Raw genomic sequence first — 19110 nt, 5'->3', positions numbered from 1 at the left:
GCTTGCTGTAGTTGTTGATCTTTTTTGACTAATCTGCGTAATACGGTTATCAGACACTTGTAACATAAGTTACATTCTTCTTCTTCTTTTAAATGTCGTCTCCTATCGGAGGTTGGCAATCACTAGGGCTATCTGCACCTTGAACACTGCTGCTCGGAAAAGAGATCGGGTACTCTTCCCGTACCATTGGCGTAAATTACTTTAGCCACGATGTTCTTCTACGGCCTGGTGGTCTTCTGCCGGCTATTTTCCCCATGAATAATGAGCTGAAGGAGGTGGTTATAAGTTACTTATATGATGCTAACACAAGTAAAGCATATAATTCATTTAAGCTGACCTCCGAAAGTGCTGTCCAATCCAAGAGTGATGAGCATGAGAAAAAAGATGATCGCCCAGAAGACGGAGCCGGTCATGGTGGCGATGGCTTCCGGGTACACGATGAAAACCAGCCCTGGACCTTCCAGCCCCACCTCCTCGATACTCTTGTTCTGAACGTGCGCCATATACCTGACAAAAATCATTCTAATTCAAAAAATGTAATACGTAGGCCTGGAACGTCTTGTAGAAAATCACCAACAAGTCACCACAGAGTTAAAATGGCGCGTGAGAAGTCATTTTGTACGCACTATACACATACATTTCAGCGATTCATTTTTATTTATATAGATTCCGTCGTGTACGGGTGATCCTTGAAAATATGTCTAAAATATTCAGATTAGATGAAATTTATATAAATTTAAATTAACAAGCAATATCAAAACAGCAAGTTTTACCCTAAAACCGAGAAGATGACGAAGCCGGCGAGGAAGCTGGTGAGACAGTTGATGGAAGACGTGATGAGGGCGTCCCGGTAGCAGTTGTTGTTGAACTTGTTGTAGCTGGACAGCGCCAGCAGCGTGCCGAACCCGGGCCCCAGCGAGAAGAAGATCTGAGAGGCTGCGTCGATCCAGACCTGTTTTATGAAGCTTTCTTTATTTGAGGACCTAGTTTACTAAGGAAGTACAGTACACGGCAGAAAATAATGTACATGTACCTTTAGAAAGTGATACGCGGTTTAGTAGAGCATTGTATCTGTCGTTGAGACCGACAAAAGGTCACATAGGTATGAGTGACAGAGAAAATGCTCTAGTAAACCGAAATCTCATTCTAAAGGTTGATGTACAATATTTCTTGCCGGCTACTGTATCTTGTTTGTTCATGAACAATCTCTTACATCAAATCTTTAAGACCTATCTTCTGATGCTGTTTTAATTTACTCTCCTTAAAAATTTTGCACCGTCTACAACATTCTTCAAAGCCATCGTTCAAAGCATATAGCTTCTTTACTTACTCGTAATGTTAATTAAAATTAACCGAGTTACCTTTAAGATATCTTGAAGTAAGGAAAATCTTACTAGAATTAAAATGAACTCCCATTAGAATTTAGTATACATGCTACCTATAAGTTTTACAGCAAATTGGGACAAGCTTATAACTTTAATTCTAAGTAGTTGGAACAGCTATAAATATTTCTCTCCTATTAGGATACCTTTACCGGCTCAGATATTTTTAGTGACCTTCTATTTGATTGCTTTGAATACTTTGCCATCTTAACACATTGATGGACAGTAACGTCCACGGACGTTCAGGTAGTAAATAATGATACGACAGAACGCCTGTAGACGTCATAGTTATTACTCGTGTCACGGCAGTACGTCTGAGGGCGCTTGATTTTCAATACTTTTACAAGGAAGAACATGTTGTAGTGTCACCGCAAAAGTAATGCGGCTTTCCTACTGTCATCGTACATAGTTCTACAACATGTCAAGTTACACACACATTGACAGTATTCCGGTACCCCTCTCCCCGCACAGTACGCTCGTGGGCGTCGTGTTTTCAAACATTTAGTCACGTAGTGCGCGTCGGCGGGAGTATTAGTGTCACCTCATACTTTCGCGCGCAAATAACGGTTCGAGTGGTAAGTTATCAACGTATTTTTGTGTTTTTATTTATCGAAACATTCAAATTCAATTCATGTAACTTACGTATAAGGTAATTGTGCTTCTAATATTAGTAGTTGCTTGTTTTGAATGCAGTTTTTTGGTATTGAAACAATAATGAATTTATCTACAGATGGCGCCTGGAGATCCGTACGAAAGGGAACAAAAACGGTTGTTAGAATTGTTCAATGAAGTTGAAACTCCGGAATCTAGTGAAGATCCATATGCTGATGATGGGGAATACGGGTCCGACAAGGACTACTATCCTTCAGGCGACGCCTATATGCGTTCTGTCACTCAACAACATTGTACATACAACCGCATTGCCACTACGCCCATAGGCAATGTATGAGAATAAGAAGTGTCATTTAGGAAGAAATTCTTAACTTGTACTGTCCACCAACGTGTTAAATTCTATAGTCACCTTGGTGTTCTGTAGCTTGTGCCATTCTGGTGTGAGATAGTATCTAATGCCTTCAGTTGCTCCTGGCAGCGTCACTCCTCTTGCTAGCAGAATAAGAAGTACCACGTAAGGTGCTAATGCTGTTACCCATACCACCTGATAGAAAAAAGAATTGACTTAATTTTTCACTATTTACGGTGCCCTGAACTACTCTGACTGACTTGAGTGGCGGGTTGATAAACTCAGTAATATAGAAAGAGTTATTATAAAATATGACAAAAATATGTTAGCAATTTACTCTTTTATTCTGCACATTGCTTTTTAATGACACAATGATTGATGACGCGAGATCAGTAAATTCCATATTGGTACAGTCTTTATAACTTGATTGTACCAAGTCAGAAAATAAGAACTCCGGCAGTAAATAACGGCAGGGTCTCCACGGCCGTTTGCCGTGGAGACCCTGGGGCCATGGAGTCTTAGTGCTAAATTTTTTTTACGAGAAATTTCACCGCGATTAATAGCCTCAACTGGTGACAGAAGGGCTGGCTCATTTTTTGCGCAACGGATCAGCCTGGCTGTCCAGCGCGGAAATGCAGCCAGTATTCTTGGCACCATTCCACGCGGTCATGATTTATATAGTAATTAGATAAGGCTAGCTTTAAGTTTTATTGTATTAAAAAAAAAAGTAAATAACTAATCCTCTACTTTGCCAATTTTTGAAGTGAGTCAATATTTATCTTCTGATTCCTTAACTTCCAAGAAGTGAGTTCATATTCAAGAATTTTTAATTTATTTGTAGACTTTTTATCATAAAGTATAATTGGCTTACCTTACCAGCACTCCGAACTCCTTTCCATAGAGAAAAATAAACCAGAACGAAGACACCGAAGACGCAAAGTGCAAGAGATGGTTTGATCGGCCCCATGTCATCCAAGCCGTTGGACTTCTGCTGTTCTAGTACGTTTCGCCTGAATGGGGACATTCACAATTATACAAAGTTTTTGAAACTAGTGGCTGTGTAATATGATGCATTATACATTTAATTATAATACGTACTAAGTAGTTAGTATGATTTAAATAAAAAATAATATCGAGTAAACTATGTAGTTTTCTCCGAGTCGAGTGTTCGATTGAATTTCAAATGGCATACATTTGGACATCAAGTCGACCGAACAAATTGTAGTTTGGATGCAGTTTTATTGCTGTCTTTAGGTACGGTTACTTAGCAGTTGCGATGCAGTCAACTGCAGTTCCTGCAGATTGTTTGTAAACTGCAATAAGACTACATTCAAACTGAAACTTTGCATTCACTAGAAATCTACAGAAAATCGGTGATATAAAATATAGAGACTGAAATACCCATATCAACACACATGATATTACACTACACTACCTCATCATCATCATCATCATCATCAACCAATTGACGTCCACTGCTGGACATAGGTCTCTTGTAGGGACTTCCACACGCCACGGTCTTGCGCCGCCTGGATCCAGCGGCTCCCTGCGACTCGTCTGATGTCGTCCGTCCACCTGGTGGCGGGTCTTCCAACGCTGCGTCTTCCGGTACGAGGTCGCCATTCCAGCACCTTGGGTCCCCCTACACTACCTAAATAAAGGTAAATAAGTGTCGATCCAAAAACACTTACTCAAAAAACTCTTTAGCAGGCGTAGTAGCGTTGGGATTGATCTGAGGAGACGTGACGGGCATGCACAGAGGGGTGTTCCACTCGTTGTCGCAGCTGGTCCAGGGAAGCACGGAGTTGATGGAGGCCAGCGAGGCGATGAGGTAGTACACCGCCCAGCCGATGATGGTGTTGTAGTACATGCCCATGTAGATGTCTATCATGCAGATCGCGTACCCCACACCTGAGGAAATACCAGGACCAAGTCCATGTTACTAAATATGTGAGTTTCAAGAGCATAAAACTTGTAGAACTTTTTTTGGGGTCACGTGTCTTTTTAATCCCCCAAGCACAACAAAGAATTCTCCCTTGTCCCCCGCCAAAATTTTACGATTTTGTTTTCATGCGTTACCTTGTATAAGTGTACCTACTCTTGAGGTTGAATTATCTGTGACTTTGGGTAACTAAGCATTATCCACCCCCTTATATCGTCCAAACATTTGGGTCTTTGAAGACTTGGATACCTTTCGAACCTGACCTGATCTAAACATTTGCCTCTGAATGAACAAGAAAACAGAACCAAACACACCGTTAATCTCGTTTAAATCACACCAAACAAAGCAGTACCTAACTTAACATTTATACTGCAAGGGATAAACCGTCTAAAGCTAAACCAATTACCTACTCACAATAAATCTTCAAACAGTTAAAATCTAATTACCCGTTTCTATCGAGCAATTCAAAGTGCGACTTGTAACAAGTTGCGCGATGTTTGATTGAATCAACGCCATCTGTCGCGCGGTAATCGAATGATATCGCAACGCGTCCTCTAATTGGTTTAGGAAGCGCGAGATGGCATGATTTATAGCTAATGATAGCCTGCAGCTCGCAAGAGAAATGTACCAAATCTTCCGGATGCTTGATAAAAATATTGCTCAAGATATTTGATATCTTTAAATACTTATATAAAAGGAAAAGGTGACTGACTGACTGACTGACTGATCTTTCAACGCACAGCTTAAACTACTGGACGGATCGGGCTGAAATTTGGCATGCAGATAGCTATTGTGACGTAGGCATCCGCTAATAAAGGATTTTTGAAAATTCCCAAAGGGGGTGATTCGGGAGAGGGGGACTGTGAAATTTGTGTAGTCCACGTGAAGTCGCGAGCATAAGCTAGTTGTCGTTGCCAAAGTCATATTATTGAGTAATATGACTCGTAATAATTTGTCACTGGTTCAAGTACCTGTTTAGTAAGTTTTCAATTGAGAAAACCTACATTTTTAGAGGTTTGACATTCAAGAATATGTTTTGTAAACTAATCCATTCATTGTTTCATCATTCACATGGAAATACAACTATATATTAGCAGAAGTCATAGTCATAGTCGTGATACTTTGCCTTCTATTCGGGAAGCAATGCCAAACAACTGACCTATCATGGCTACCGTGACCTATTTGATACAGATAAGAAATCAGTAAGTCAAACAAAAGTCTCTTCATAACATTGGTAACATAATATGACAACATGTAAGCACACGAGACGCATGTAATGTAAGTATGATGTATCGTGTTATCACAGCCTGCATCATGCTCTCCTCGACCCCTTATCAGCACAATCGAGCTTTTCTCGATCACTTCGCGCCTCTTCATGTTTATGTATCTCGAGTAAGTATGGCGCATAAATTACCAATTTTATATTTGACACTGCTAGCCTAGTGGTTAGGACGGCCACCTTCTAATCGAAGGTCGGGCGTTCGATCCCGGGCACGCACCTGTAACTTTTCGGAGCTATGTCCGTTTTAAGCAATTAAATATCACTTGCTTTAACGGTGAACGAAAACATCGTGAGGAAACCTGCATGCCTGAGAGTTCTCCATAACGCTCTCAAAGATGTGTGAAGTCTGCCAATCCGCACTTGACCAGCGTGGCGGACTATGGCTTAAAGCACGTTTGAAGCACGAACGGGTGATTTCTATGCCATAATAAGGAAAAGGACGTCATCCATCCTGGCAAGGCTGCGTTCGAGCTCCAACAGTATCCTGAATATGATGGCGGGAAAGCTGGATACGCCAATTCTCCAGCATTTCATTCAAGTTATCGTCCGGTAAATACGCAGAGTGTTGACCGGACGAGGGCTTGAAAGTGATCCTAAGATCTTATTGTTTGCGCCCTATTATGATAGCTGCTGTAAAAATAAAATAATAATAAAATGATTATACTAACATAGTTTTTAAGCATTATACCTACTAACAAAATATACTAACATAGTTTTTAAGCATTATCTGTACCTACTAACAAAATATGGGTCTCTGTTGCCTTATTAAACAAATAATTTAATTTAATTTAATTTAAACGCTTCTCTTTCTTAGAGGAGATCTGTGCTCAGTAGTGGAGTAGCGATGGGTTGATCATGATGCTGACGATCAAGTAGGTTTACCGTAGAGCCTACGCTACGGAGCTCTACGACGTAGACCATTCATGCGTAGACTGCACATGATGAGCGGAGCGTGCTTAGGTCGCCATATTATTTTGAGTTTGTGTAGAAATTACCCAGGCCTAAGTCGATTGCGGTAAAACGACAGCTTCTAAGTGACTGTCATATTGCATCACCTCAATGATGGGGTAGTATTAAGCTGAGCTGATTCCTAGTTCCTTGGCTACCCCTACAATGAAAAAGTGTGTTTGTTTGTTTGTTGGTTTGTTCTTTAATCACGTCGCAACGGATTGTCGTGATTTTTTGCATTCCGGAAAATCCGTATTCCCACGGGATTTTTAAAAACCTAAATCGATTTGATCATTTAAAAACCTAAATCCAGGCAAAGTTGCAGGCTCAGCTAGTAATTTATATGATTAAACTGTCTTTAAACTTGTCGTTAATAACGTTATTATCTGTCAAAAAGATCTACTGTTTTTATCTGTGTTGGTTATCGATAAACTACAGATAAAAATATGAGAGCAGTATATGTATGTATACTTAGGTACTATTATTTCATCATCATCATGGTCAAACCATCGCCAGCTCAAGACTGAACACGGTCACCTCTCAGAATGACCCATAGTTTACCACGCTGGCCATGTTTTGACGACCTCCCTGGCGCAGTGGTGAGCGCTGTGGTCTTAATAGTGGGAGGTCCCGGGTTCGATTCCTGGCAGGGGTTTGAAATTTTATAATTTCTAAATTTCTGGTCTGGTCTGGTGGGAGGCTTCGGCCGTGGCTAGTTACCACCCTACCGGCAAAGCCGTGCCGCCAAGCGATTTAGCGTTCCGCGCGGTACGATGCCGTGTAGAAACCAAAGGGGTATGGGTTTAATAAAAACTGCCATACCCCTTCCAGGTTAGCCCGCTATCATCTTAGACTGCATCATCACTTACCACCAGGTGAGATTGCAGTCAAGGGCTAACTTGTATCTGAATAAAAAAAATATATAAAAAAAAAATGTTGCGGATTGGTAGACTTTACACACTTTCGAGAACATTATAGAGAACTCTCAGGCATGCAGGTTTCCTCACGATGTTTTCATTCACGGTTAAAGCAAGTGTTTTTTAATAACTTTAAACGCACATAGCTCCGAAAAGTAAGAGGTGCGTGCCCGGGATCGAACCCCCGATCTCCGGTTAGAAGGCGGACGTGCTAACCGCGTGGCTATCACAGGTTACTATGATTTAGATAAAACTTTTTCGTTCGTGTTGTATTGGCCACATCGCGTAAGAAATCGCAATTCTTACTTACTTTTATATGATTTGACTAATCAGGCCCTCGCCCTAAAGATACCTTAGATATTCTTTAGTATTTTGCGCAAGATTTCCAACTTTTATAAACTCAGAAAAGCCTCCTTTTTTACACTTTTACGACGGAAATGAATAACCAATCTATCTATAATAATCTGTCTATAAGTTACCAATAAATAGCAACGGTTTTATTTGTCAAAACTTAGGTAGGTATGTAGGTATATTTAACATTTTTTTCATAAAATATCTAAATATATAAAACGACAAGGTTACTGCGTAGACATCCGCTAAGAAAGGATTTTTGAAAATTCAACCCCTTAGGGGTTGGAAATTTGTATAGTCGCAGCGCGGCGGTGGGCGAAGTCGCGAGCATAAGCTAGTAACAAAATACAAGCAAAATACTTCAGTGTTTTTTTTTAATTGCAGGAAAAAATCATTTACGACGGACCACGCCACCCCTAAATGCTCATGCTCATTTCATGCTTTTATGTTGTCATTGAAGTCAAAGATATTAAAACTTATAGTTAAGTAGCTCTAAGATTGAACTTGATAAAACTGCACTACTTTGCGGTGATACTGGACTATTCCAAATAACCTGACCTCTCTACGGATAGCAGTTCAAATATTTGCGGAACAGATCGTAAGACTCAGCATTCATCGATGAATGAGAAAAACTCCTACTTATTTAGGAGTGAATATTTTTTTATGTACCTAAATCTAAAAATTGTAAAAGCGTATTCACAGAAATGATCGACGATTAGCAGTCTATTGGGAATATCTTTACTTAGTATCTACCGAAAGATGCCTCTCGTTATTTGATAACAAATATAAAAATAAAGTTGATATTGGTGCTTTGTGTGATAAGTGATTGAAGCTCCGCGATATTCCCGAAGCAATTACAAATTTTCTAATTTTCTCTCGTTTTGTGCATAATTGAAGAAGCTGTGATAGCTTACTTAGTGGTTATTTTATAAGACACTAGCTTATGCCCGCGACTTCGACCGCGTGGACTACACAAATTTCAAACCCCAATTTCAACCCCTTAGGGATTGAATTTTCAAAAATCCTTTCTTAGCGGATGCCTACGTCATAATAGCTATCTGCATGCCAAATTTCAGCCCGATCCGTCCAGTAGTTTGGGCTGTGCGTTGATAGATCAGTCAGTCAGTCAGTCACCTTTTCCTTTTATATATATATATATATATATATATAGATTCAGAACGTTATGAAGAACTATTAGGTGTGCCGGTTTCGTGACGATCCGATTCGATTTCCCTTCACCGTTAAAGCAAGTGATATTTAATTAATTAAAACGCACATAACTCCGAAAAGTTAGAGGTGCGTGCCCGGATTCGAACCTCCGACCTTCGAAAAAAAGGCGGACGTCCTAACCACTAGGCCATCACAGCTGGGTTCAGCAGTTTCAGTAGGTATCTATAAACGTTTCGACACACAGTGGTCGGAAATCAATTCACTGGCCGCACTTAACGACATGGCCTTTATAAATATACAGCAGCAATGCTTTTAGCGCAAGACAGATGGCCAGCGGTGAGATTAAAATGTATGAACTAGACTCTTAGATGACCTTAGCATCTAGATCGTGTGATGATGACTGGCATACCTACCTATATACTACCTATGTGGAATGTGGATGCATTCTAGTGTTTAAAACTTAAAACTGTCCGTATATCTATTATTAATTACAGGAAAAAATAAGACGTAATCCCAGACGTAACGTAATATCCATAGAAATAGAAGGATTTGCACATTTTTTGCACAAAGGATCAGCTTGGCTGTCCAGCGTAGAAATACAGCCAGTATTATTGGTACCATTCCCAGCGGGCATGTATTGTATATACCATTCATTAGCTTTAAGTTTTATTGTAACAATTTCGATAAAAAAAGATTTACCGTCTAAAAAATTCTGGTATAATTCCAGCAAATTGCTACAATGCGTTGCTGCCATTTTAGTGACGTCAGCACTAGACTGAAGTTTCGGGTTGATGGTATATTTTTACTTAAATATAGTCAAATGACGTCAAAATGACGAAATTTCGATGTTAATGAGACATGGTTCCAGCGCAATAGCAATTTGCGGGACATATAAGCAGGTTAATGTTTGTTTGATGGATAATAATAGATGATGTTTGAGACTTTCTGAACTCTGCCCAGAAGACCTCTGTAGGTACAATCAGTTTATTTATGTGACGCAAACCACAGGTAAAAAAAATAAGTCTCTCTTAGGGTGTTTAGAAACATAAGGCGTCCGATAGATCAGCTTATAAGTCCCGCAAGTCAGCACTAGATGGAAGTTTCGAGCTGATGGTATATTTTTATTTCGGCTGACGTCAAAATGACGTCATTTCGTTATAAAATGACGTCATAGACGTTAATGAGACATGGTTCCAGCGCAATAGCAACATGCGGGACTTATAGAAAAAAGTGTAGACTCTGCCCTCTACCCAGAATCGCCAAGAGGGATATAGAGTTTTATGATAACAATCGACGTCAAACTGTATTCTGTTAAATGAAGAATATCAGCAGACCTCCGAACTCCGAACAGCATCATCAGGTAATGTGGTGTTTTTTTTTTTTTTTTTTTTTTTTTTTTCATGTTAAATGACTAATATTCCCCTGTCCTCTCCAACTAAGCGTCATGCTTGTGCTAGGAGTAGGTACGACAATAGTGCAACGGGCGGGGTTTGAACCGTCGACCTTTCGGTTTTCAGTCCACTCCTTTACCGGTTGAGCTATTGAGGCTTGTAAATTGCAATTGAACAAACCCTCACCTTTCAAAGCTGGGCAGATCCTCTTCCAGAGCGTCAGGCAGCCGCAACGGTGGTACTGCCCTAGCGCCAGCTCCAAGAAGAACAGCGGCAGACCTCCGAACAGCAGCATGATGCAGTAGGGGATGAGGAAGGCACCTGGTTAGGAAACATTGGTTTTTATCCATTGTGGTCTACTCTACTTTACAGTAGCCGGCAGGAAATATTGTACATTGACTTCGCAATGAGTCGGAAAGAAGTTATCGTCAAAAACTGTTTTTGGGCGTCATTTTTCCAAGATGGCGACGCGAGCGGTAAAGATACGAGGTGGCAAAATTAAATTTCGGAAAGAGCACGTCGAAATCTATGAAATCACCAATTTTCAAACTCCAACGAATTGTCAATCGCCAAATAATTATACTTAAAGAAAAAAATTGTTTTTGTATTAGAACACTGTTATTCGTCAGTTGGATTATCACTTAAACTATCCGACAGAAAGCTGTGGAGCTAAAAGACGAAGAAAGTCGACCTGATAACTCACAGAATAATGGGGTTAGATTGGAAAGTAGAAGAATCAATCCCACCGCAATTATCCGAATGAAACCGAAGAAATGAGAAATCTTACCGCCGCCGTTTTGGTAGCAGATGTAGGGGAATCGCCATACGTTGCCGAGGTCGACGGCGAAGCCCACCACCGCGAGCAGGAACTCTGCCTTCTTCGCCCATGTCTCGCGCTGCCGCTCCGGTGTTAGCGACACTACCATAGAGCGCGTCTTGTGGCTCTGATGTAACAGAAACGGGTTAGAAACAAGTGAAAATTTGCAGCTTTACAAGGAAGGAATACGAATATGGAATACTAGTGTAACGGCGGTTACCCACTCATCCGATCCGAGTCCGTGAAAATACGTTCCTTTTTGTTTTGTATGGGAGCTTATGCATAATATGTCGTAGATAATCGTTGGTATTCTCACGCAAGACAGATAGAACTCGGATAGCGGAAGTGCAGTGCGTAATCGCCGTTAGCGTAGGGAGCTCGAACTGTATAGGGTCTGTCTAGGATAAAAAATGTGTTGGGGGTGAGTATTGTCTTCAGATGCGGACGATGGGGCGGGTGCGGTCGACGGGTCATGCTTTCTTGACTTCTCTTCGCTTTGCTATAATGACATCAGTCTACACCAGAGCACTCACGTTATGCACGGGTAGTTGCAGGAGGCAGACGCAGATGCGAGAGCGGGGACGGTCGATGTGACGCTACTAGCACTGCGCTGACCTCTCTTTGTTCTGCTGTAATGACATCTAGAGCACTCACGTTGTGCACGGGTGGTTGCGCGGCGAGAGTGTTGGCGGTGGCGGACGCGGAGGCGGGCGCGGGAGCGGGGTCGGGCGCGGGCGCGGTCGGCGTGTCGGGCGGCGCTGGCATCTCGCACTCACGCTCGCCGTTCCGCCGCTCCGGCCCTGGGCTCTCGCCCTATGGAAAGGCATTCTTATACTAAACATATATAGGTGCATGGAATGGCGACCTCGCACCGAAAGACGCAGTGTTGGAAAACCCCCCACTAGGTGGACGGATGACATCAGACGAGTCGCAGGGAGCCGCTGGATTCAGGGGGCGCAAGACCGTGGTGTGTGGAAGTCCCTATAAGAGACCTATGTCCAACAGTGGGCGTCTATCGGTTGATGATGGTGAAACACAGATAAACTGATATCTACCAATTACAAATAAACATTGCTCTGTTGAAATAAATCCCTAAGATCAAAAGTGATACCCACTCAATTAACAAACGAAGAAAAAAATTAAGAAGGGCTAAAAAAATATATAAAACGTGGTTAGAAAAAAAAACACTGCTTAATTTCTTGCAAATAGCCTACCTATTTATAATATTATTATGAATTGAATAATTTACTCGGAAATTCACTGTTTGTTGTGGCTTTCACTCAAATTCGTTTGATCTAAGTGAAATTCAAAAGAAATGAGAACATAACATCGTATTTATACAAAAACAATATCGAAAATTAAAATCGGACTTCACATTATACAATATAATATAGGCGTTATATAGGCGAAAGGTTGTTTGTATGTGTGTGTGTTTGTATGTTTGTTACTCTTTCACGCAAAAACTACTGGGCGGATTTGGCTGAAATTTGGTATGTAGATAGATTATACCCTGGATTAACACATAGATTACTTTTATCCCAGAAAATCAAAGAGTTCCCGAGGGATTTTGAAAAATGAAAACCCACGCGGAAGAAGTCGCGGGCTTCAGCTAGTACTTAGTAATATTTTCACAGATCTGGATGCTTTTTCTTATTATTGCATGTATAAACATAACAGAAGTGAATTTAAATATTAATCACGACGCGAATAGGCTAATCGAGAGTTTTTACCTTTTATAATAACCTTACTGCAATATTAACTTGATTAGGGCACAATTGCTATTGAAACCACTCAATCAAAAATGGCGACCTAAACACAAAAGCATTTAGTAGTCGAATGAGTCGGCGTCTGAACGCAGACTAACTTAAAAACCACCAACCACCCGTATTTATTCCATCGAGTCAAGATGGTTGCCTTGCCACGCAATAGATCACGCGACTTCATTTCAAAAGGCGCCAAAATACGAGTGCGATGACACATGATAGTCTTACGCTTGACGACTATAATTACTCCTAAAAAGCAGTGATAAGTGGTTAGAGCGCGCTTGCCTTGAAGAAAGAAAGAAAGAAAAACGTTTATTTTTTAAGGCTGTACCACACATTACCAGCTAGACCTGGTTAGGTTATCCCGGCGCCTCTAATACTTGAGTAGTAAAGTTGAAGATGCATTCACTCTTGCTTTGAAGGTATTTGCTGGTTTAAATTACAAGACCACAGCGCTCACCACTGCGCCAGGGAGGTCGTCTATCGATCGTTAAAATAACCTAAAAAAAGTTTAAACTTTTAAAAATGTTACCAAGATTTGCCGGACAATTTGCCGTGTGTACACAAGCCAGCAAACAGCCTCGCCGCGAAGATTGCTTCGCAAATAAAAATAATGAAGTGTGACCGTTCCCCGGGCTTCCCCGGGCTTCTCTAGCACACTCGCGCCTTGATTGCGTGCTTTCAATACTGCTACACTTAGCTCGTATTGTGACTTACAAGCACCTTACAACACAGTGTTTTTAGGGTTGCGTAATAAACAAGGAACCCTTATAGTTTCGCCATGTCCGTCCGTCCTCGGCTAATCTCAAAGACTATTAGTGCTAGAAATCTGTAATTTAGCATGGATATTATAAATATTAATTACGCCGACAAAGTGGTGGAATAAAATTTTGATAAACATTTTTTTTTAGGGTAGCTTCCCTACATGTAATGTGGGGATTAATTTTTTTTTCTCGTCTACCTTTCTCTCTTTTAAAAATACTGTGGGTGTGGGAACATCATTTTTCGATTTCTAGATCTGTTTATAAAATATGATGTTTTAAAGTGCTAATTTTAATTAGAGTCAAGTGTCAAGTGTCTTGTCAATGATTTAAAATTATTTAGTAATTTCCTTGAAGTGTCGGTAAAACACTATCATAAAAATTATAAAAATACTAGCTGATGCCCGCGACTTCGTCCGCGTGGATTTACATTTTTCAAAATCCCGCGGGAACTCTTTAATTTTCCGGGATAAAAAGTAGCCTATGTGTTAATCCAGGGTATAATCTATCTCTTTTTCAAATTTAATCCAAATCCGTTCAGCCGTTTTTGCGTGATTGAGTAACAAACATCCAAACATCCACACTTTCACATTTATAATATTAAGTAGGATGTTGATAATGCGTTGATAGATCAGTTAGCCAGTCAGTAAGTCAGTAAGTCAGTCAGGTTTTCCTTTTATATTGATGCGAGATGGATCGTATAGTAGCCGTCTAAAAGATCCTTCACTAGCATTTTACTGCTAATTAAGAGATTCGATTAATTCGTTTATCCACGCTATATAGCTCCATTAAGAGTTAATAGAGATGGACATGTTCAGATTGGTGCTAATGAACGATATCAAAGCAGACTAAGTGATCCACCCGAACTGATATTCACTATTTTCTACCCATATTATAAATGCGAAAGTGTGTTTGTTTCTTGGTTTATTGGTTGTTTTTATAGTTATAAATAAATAAATAAATAAAACGTTTATTTTTCAATCATATAGTTACACACATACATGGGTTTGATCTTGAACAATTAGTGCTTAATATTATGAATGTTACAAGATCAAGAACTGGCTATCCTAGCTAGATTTTTAGATCTGTGTTAAGGATAGCCAAAAGGAAAAATGGAACCCTTATTGGATCACATTGTTGTCTGTCTGTCTGTCAAGAAACCTACTTCCCGTTGATCTAGAATCATGAAATTTGCCAGGTACGTAGGTCTTATAGCTGACATTTGGGGAAAAATCTGAAAACCGTGAATTTAGGCTTACATCACACAAAAAAAATTAAATTGTGGTCATGAACTAATAATTAGTATTTTCAATTTTCTAAATAAGATTATTATATCAAGTTTGGTATCATATTAAAGGTCTTCATCTGTAGATTCTAAAACAGATTTGTATTTATTTTTACGCATCATAGTTTTTGAATTATCGTGCAAAATGTCGAAAAAATACGACTATAGTACGGAACCCTCATTGCGCGAGCCTGATTCGCACTTGGTCGATTTTTTAAAGAATATTAGCCAAGTTAATTGCTAACTAATATTCCCCTTTCCCCTCCAATTATTACGCTTAAGCTTGTGCTAGGAGTAGGTACGACTGACCTACTTACTGGTAAGTACCATGTTTTAACTTTTTAAGTTAAGGTCAGAAGCCGTTTTTAAAGAGCCGTATCACCAACAAAATATAGGAGATAAAATGCAAAACAGCACGTAAGCGGTTCTTAGTGCATGGTTTATGTTTACGGCCCCTTCAAACGTTATTGTCAATAAAACGGACGAATTTCAAGCAGCTTCCGTCTATCGTAGATCGTGGTGTGTATACTGCTTTACAATGGCTTACAGAATCTTTGAGTTTTAATTGAAAAACCGGAAAAGTGCGAGTCAGACTCGCACACTGGAGGTTCCGTACTACAATCGTATTTTATTGACATTTTGCAGGATAAATAAAAAACTATTCTACCTAAAAATAAACAAAAATCTGTTTTAGAATATACAAGTGAAGCCCTTTCATATGATACCCCACTTGGTATAGTAATCTTACTTTGAAAGTTGAAAATAACAATATTTGTTCATGAACACATTTTAATTTTTTTTTGTGATGTAACTACAAATTCACAGTTTTCAGATTTTTTACCGAACGTCTGCTATAAGACCTACCTACATGCCAAATTTCATGATTCTAGTTCAACGTGAAGTACCCTGTAGGTTTCTTCACAGACCGACAGACAGACAAACAGACAACAAAGTGATCCTATAAGGGTTCCGTTTTTCCTTTTGAGGTACGGAACCCTAAAAATATATACACTACCTATACCATATTATATTTTTAGGCTTCCGTATCTCCAAAGTAAAAACTACTTACCTTGATTAGTGGTAGCGACGTCTGCCTTCTATTCGGGAGGCCAGGGGTTTGTTCCCGTAGTAGGTAAGTAGTTTAAGCTGTGCGTTGATAGATCAGTCAGTCAGTCAGTCAGTCACCTTTTCTTTTTCATAATATATTTAGAATAGAATAGAATAGAAATACATTTATTCGTTGATCCAACACAATAGACTACCCCCTTTTCCTTTAGCTATGTAAATTTTTAAAGAACAATAAAAACTTAATCTGAATCAAAGAATCAATTTCCGAAGACAAACAAATCAGTCATATTTTTACAGTCGTAACCCAAAAAGCTGCCTCTAATTTTCATAAAAACTTTTGCCTTTTAGAATTCGTTGGTTTTCAATTTTTGAATTTTTCTCTCTGTAAAAAAAATTCTCATGGCAATTTTGTATTTTCGTAATTTTTCTCATCTCACGGTTATCTTAATATCTCAAAGCTAAGGTTATAAAAAACTTTCAGAATCATCGCATTAATAGATACTAATTTTTCTTTATGTTCAGAACTTAAATAGTAGATACTAAGCAAGTTGTTAGTTTTGTTTAATAACTTATTTTAGTACCTACTAGTTACTTTTTTCTGAGTAATAAGTAATATACTTAATTGGTCTGTGATAAACATCTATTTTCATTACAAATTAGTGCAATTAACAATATAAAATAACAGTAATCAGGTAACAAAACCATAAAATGTAACTTTACCACGAACGACATAACTCTATCAAAACTGAAATTACAACGGTTCATGATGTAAGCGGAAAGCGTTTGAGAAAATAATAATCCTAGCTTGTATTTTTTTAACTTCACTTACTACCCAAAATGCGAAAGTATGTTCGTTTCTTGGTTTGTTAGTTTTTAGGGTTCCGTACCTCAAAAGGAAAACGGAACCCTTATAGGATCACTTCGTTGTCTGTCTGTCTGTCTGTCAAGAAACCTAGATGGTACTTCCCGTTGACCTAGAATCATGAAATTTGGCAGGTAGGTAGATCTTAGGTAGGTAGTTCCCACGGGATTTTTAAAAACCTTGGTCCACGCGGATGAAGTCGCGGGCATCAGCTAGTTAGACTATAAGCTTAAGAAAGGATCAACCCATCGGTTGTCCACAATTGGGCACGGGTTTCCTCTAAGAACGAAAAGGGCTAGGCCATAGTTCACCACGCTAGCCAAGTGCGGATTCGCCTTCATACATTTTTGAAAGTATTATGGAGAACTCTCAGGCATGCAGGTTTCCTCACGATGTTTTCCTTCACCGTTAAAAACAAGAGATATTTAATTGCTTAAAACGCACATAGCTCCGAAAAGTTAGAGATACGTGGCCGGAATTGAATTCCCAACCTCCCGAATAGGAAGCCGACGTTTTAACAATAAATACGCTTACCACTACCACCTTAAGTTCATAACTTGGTCCAAGCCGCGGGCCTTGGACAGCAATGTAAACTAAAGCATTGCGGTACACAAGGTCGCAACAGGTATGCAGAGCATTCCTCGCCAGATAACCATGGGGCCGGAGTCATGTCATATACGGGACACGTCTGTTATTTGTGTGGATTATTATGAAGCTTTTATGGAGACTTTTCACTACGAAAAACTATCCGCGAATGACACTCGAGATGTTCAAAAATAAAATTTAACAAAATGTTACTGTGGAGTTAATTTTTTACGAGACATTTCACCGCGATTAATAGCCTCATCTGGTGACAGAAGGGCTGGCTCATTTTTTGCGCAACGGATCAGCCTGGCTGTCCAGCGCGGAAATGCAGCCAGTATTCTTGGCACCATTCCACGCGGTCATGATTTATATAGTTATTAGATAAGGCTAGCTTTAAGTTTTATTTTAATATTTAAAAAAAAAAAAAAAAACTTTGGAGTTAATATATTAACAACTAGATGATGCTCGCGACGTCGTCCGCGTGGATTCAGGTTTTTAATAAACCCGTGGGAACTCTGTGATTTTCCGGGATAAAAAGTAGCCTCTGTCTTTCTCCGGGATGAAAACTATTCCTGCACCTACCAAATTTCGTCAAAATCGATTGAACGGATGGCCCGTGAAAGGCTAATAGACAGACAGACACACTTTCGCATTTATAATATTAATATGAATTTCTTATGATTTCGAATATCCACTTATTTTTTTAATTAAAAAAAACCCTTTCCATTAGAAAAGTTTTTTTTAACTTACCTTACGTTTCCGATGTGACGAGGTAGCCAAAATGGGTACCTATACGTCTACGCTCTTAGAACATAATCCCGAAGCAGATCTTACATGTATCTACCATTGCGTAAAAGAAAACAATTAATCACTACCCCTATTATAAATGGGAAAGTGTGTTTGTTTGTTGGTTTGTTGGTTTGTCCTTTAATCACGTCGCAACGGAACAATAGATCGACGTGATTTTTTGCATGGGTATAGTCAAAGACCAGGAAAGTGACATAGGCTACTTTTTATCCCGGAAAATTAATGAGTTCCCACGGGATTTCCAAGAACCTAAATCCACGCGGACGAAGTTGCGGGCAGCTAGTACCCTAAATAAAGCAAACTAATTTGCTAGCTAACCTAACAATAACTTTGCTAGGTTAAATAGGTATTAGATACATTATTTCAAGTTTATTCATTTTTTCGTAAGTAAATCTGCATTCTTAGCCTGCTGGGCCCGTATGGTAACCTGGTATGGTAGACAGGCTTGATTATTAGGTAAGCCTGTAAAGTTAGAGGCCTACTTTACAGGCTTAATAATCAAGCCAGTCTTATACACGGTGAAGTTTTAGTGGTTGTCTTCCCGCGGCAGAACGATTTGCCCTCAGTAGTAGGTACTATCGAAATTTTGAGTTAAACTTAAAAAATAATAGTGTTTTTGTTTTGAAATAATTAAAAAAAATCGACAACTCGAAAGTGTGAGAAACAATAGTAACTCCCTAGACGTAACGTGAATAGTAGGTAGGTACATCCACTTGAACCGCGCTGCCAATGAAGTGAAAAGTTTAGAGCAAAATAAGCTCTCGCGCGTAGTGATACGGCATAAACTAGCCTGCGCGCACGCGGTATCACTATTGGTT

The 19110-nt window shown here is 39.5% G+C and overlaps 1 protein-coding gene across 1 annotated transcript in view; it reads right to left on the bottom strand.

Moving 5' to 3' along the window:
- The window catches only part of SerT (Serotonin transporter), a 29517-nt gene that overhangs the window by 6286 nt on the left and 4121 nt on the right, over positions 1-19110 (bottom strand). The window contains exons 2-9 of the mRNA XM_034976370.2: positions 11816-11974; positions 11132-11288; positions 10531-10665; positions 4035-4254; positions 3215-3353; positions 2404-2538; positions 774-952; positions 338-507 (exon numbers count right to left, since the gene is read on the bottom strand). Of these exons, the coding sequence (XP_034832261.1) occupies positions 338-507; positions 774-952; positions 2404-2538; positions 3215-3353; positions 4035-4254; positions 10531-10665; positions 11132-11288; positions 11816-11926 (1246 nt within the window). The 5' untranslated portion in view covers positions 11927-11974. The remainder of the gene's footprint in view (positions 1-337; positions 508-773; positions 953-2403; positions 2539-3214; positions 3354-4034; positions 4255-10530; positions 10666-11131; positions 11289-11815; positions 11975-19110) is intronic.

Source organism: Maniola hyperantus, chromosome 15, assembly GCF_902806685.2.
Source record: "Maniola hyperantus chromosome 15, iAphHyp1.2, whole genome shotgun sequence".
Classification (NCBI taxonomy): Eukaryota; Metazoa; Arthropoda; class Insecta; order Lepidoptera; family Nymphalidae; genus Maniola; species Maniola hyperantus.
Note: the sequence above shows the minus strand (reverse complement) of the source record. Positions and strands in the feature narration are given on the sequence as shown.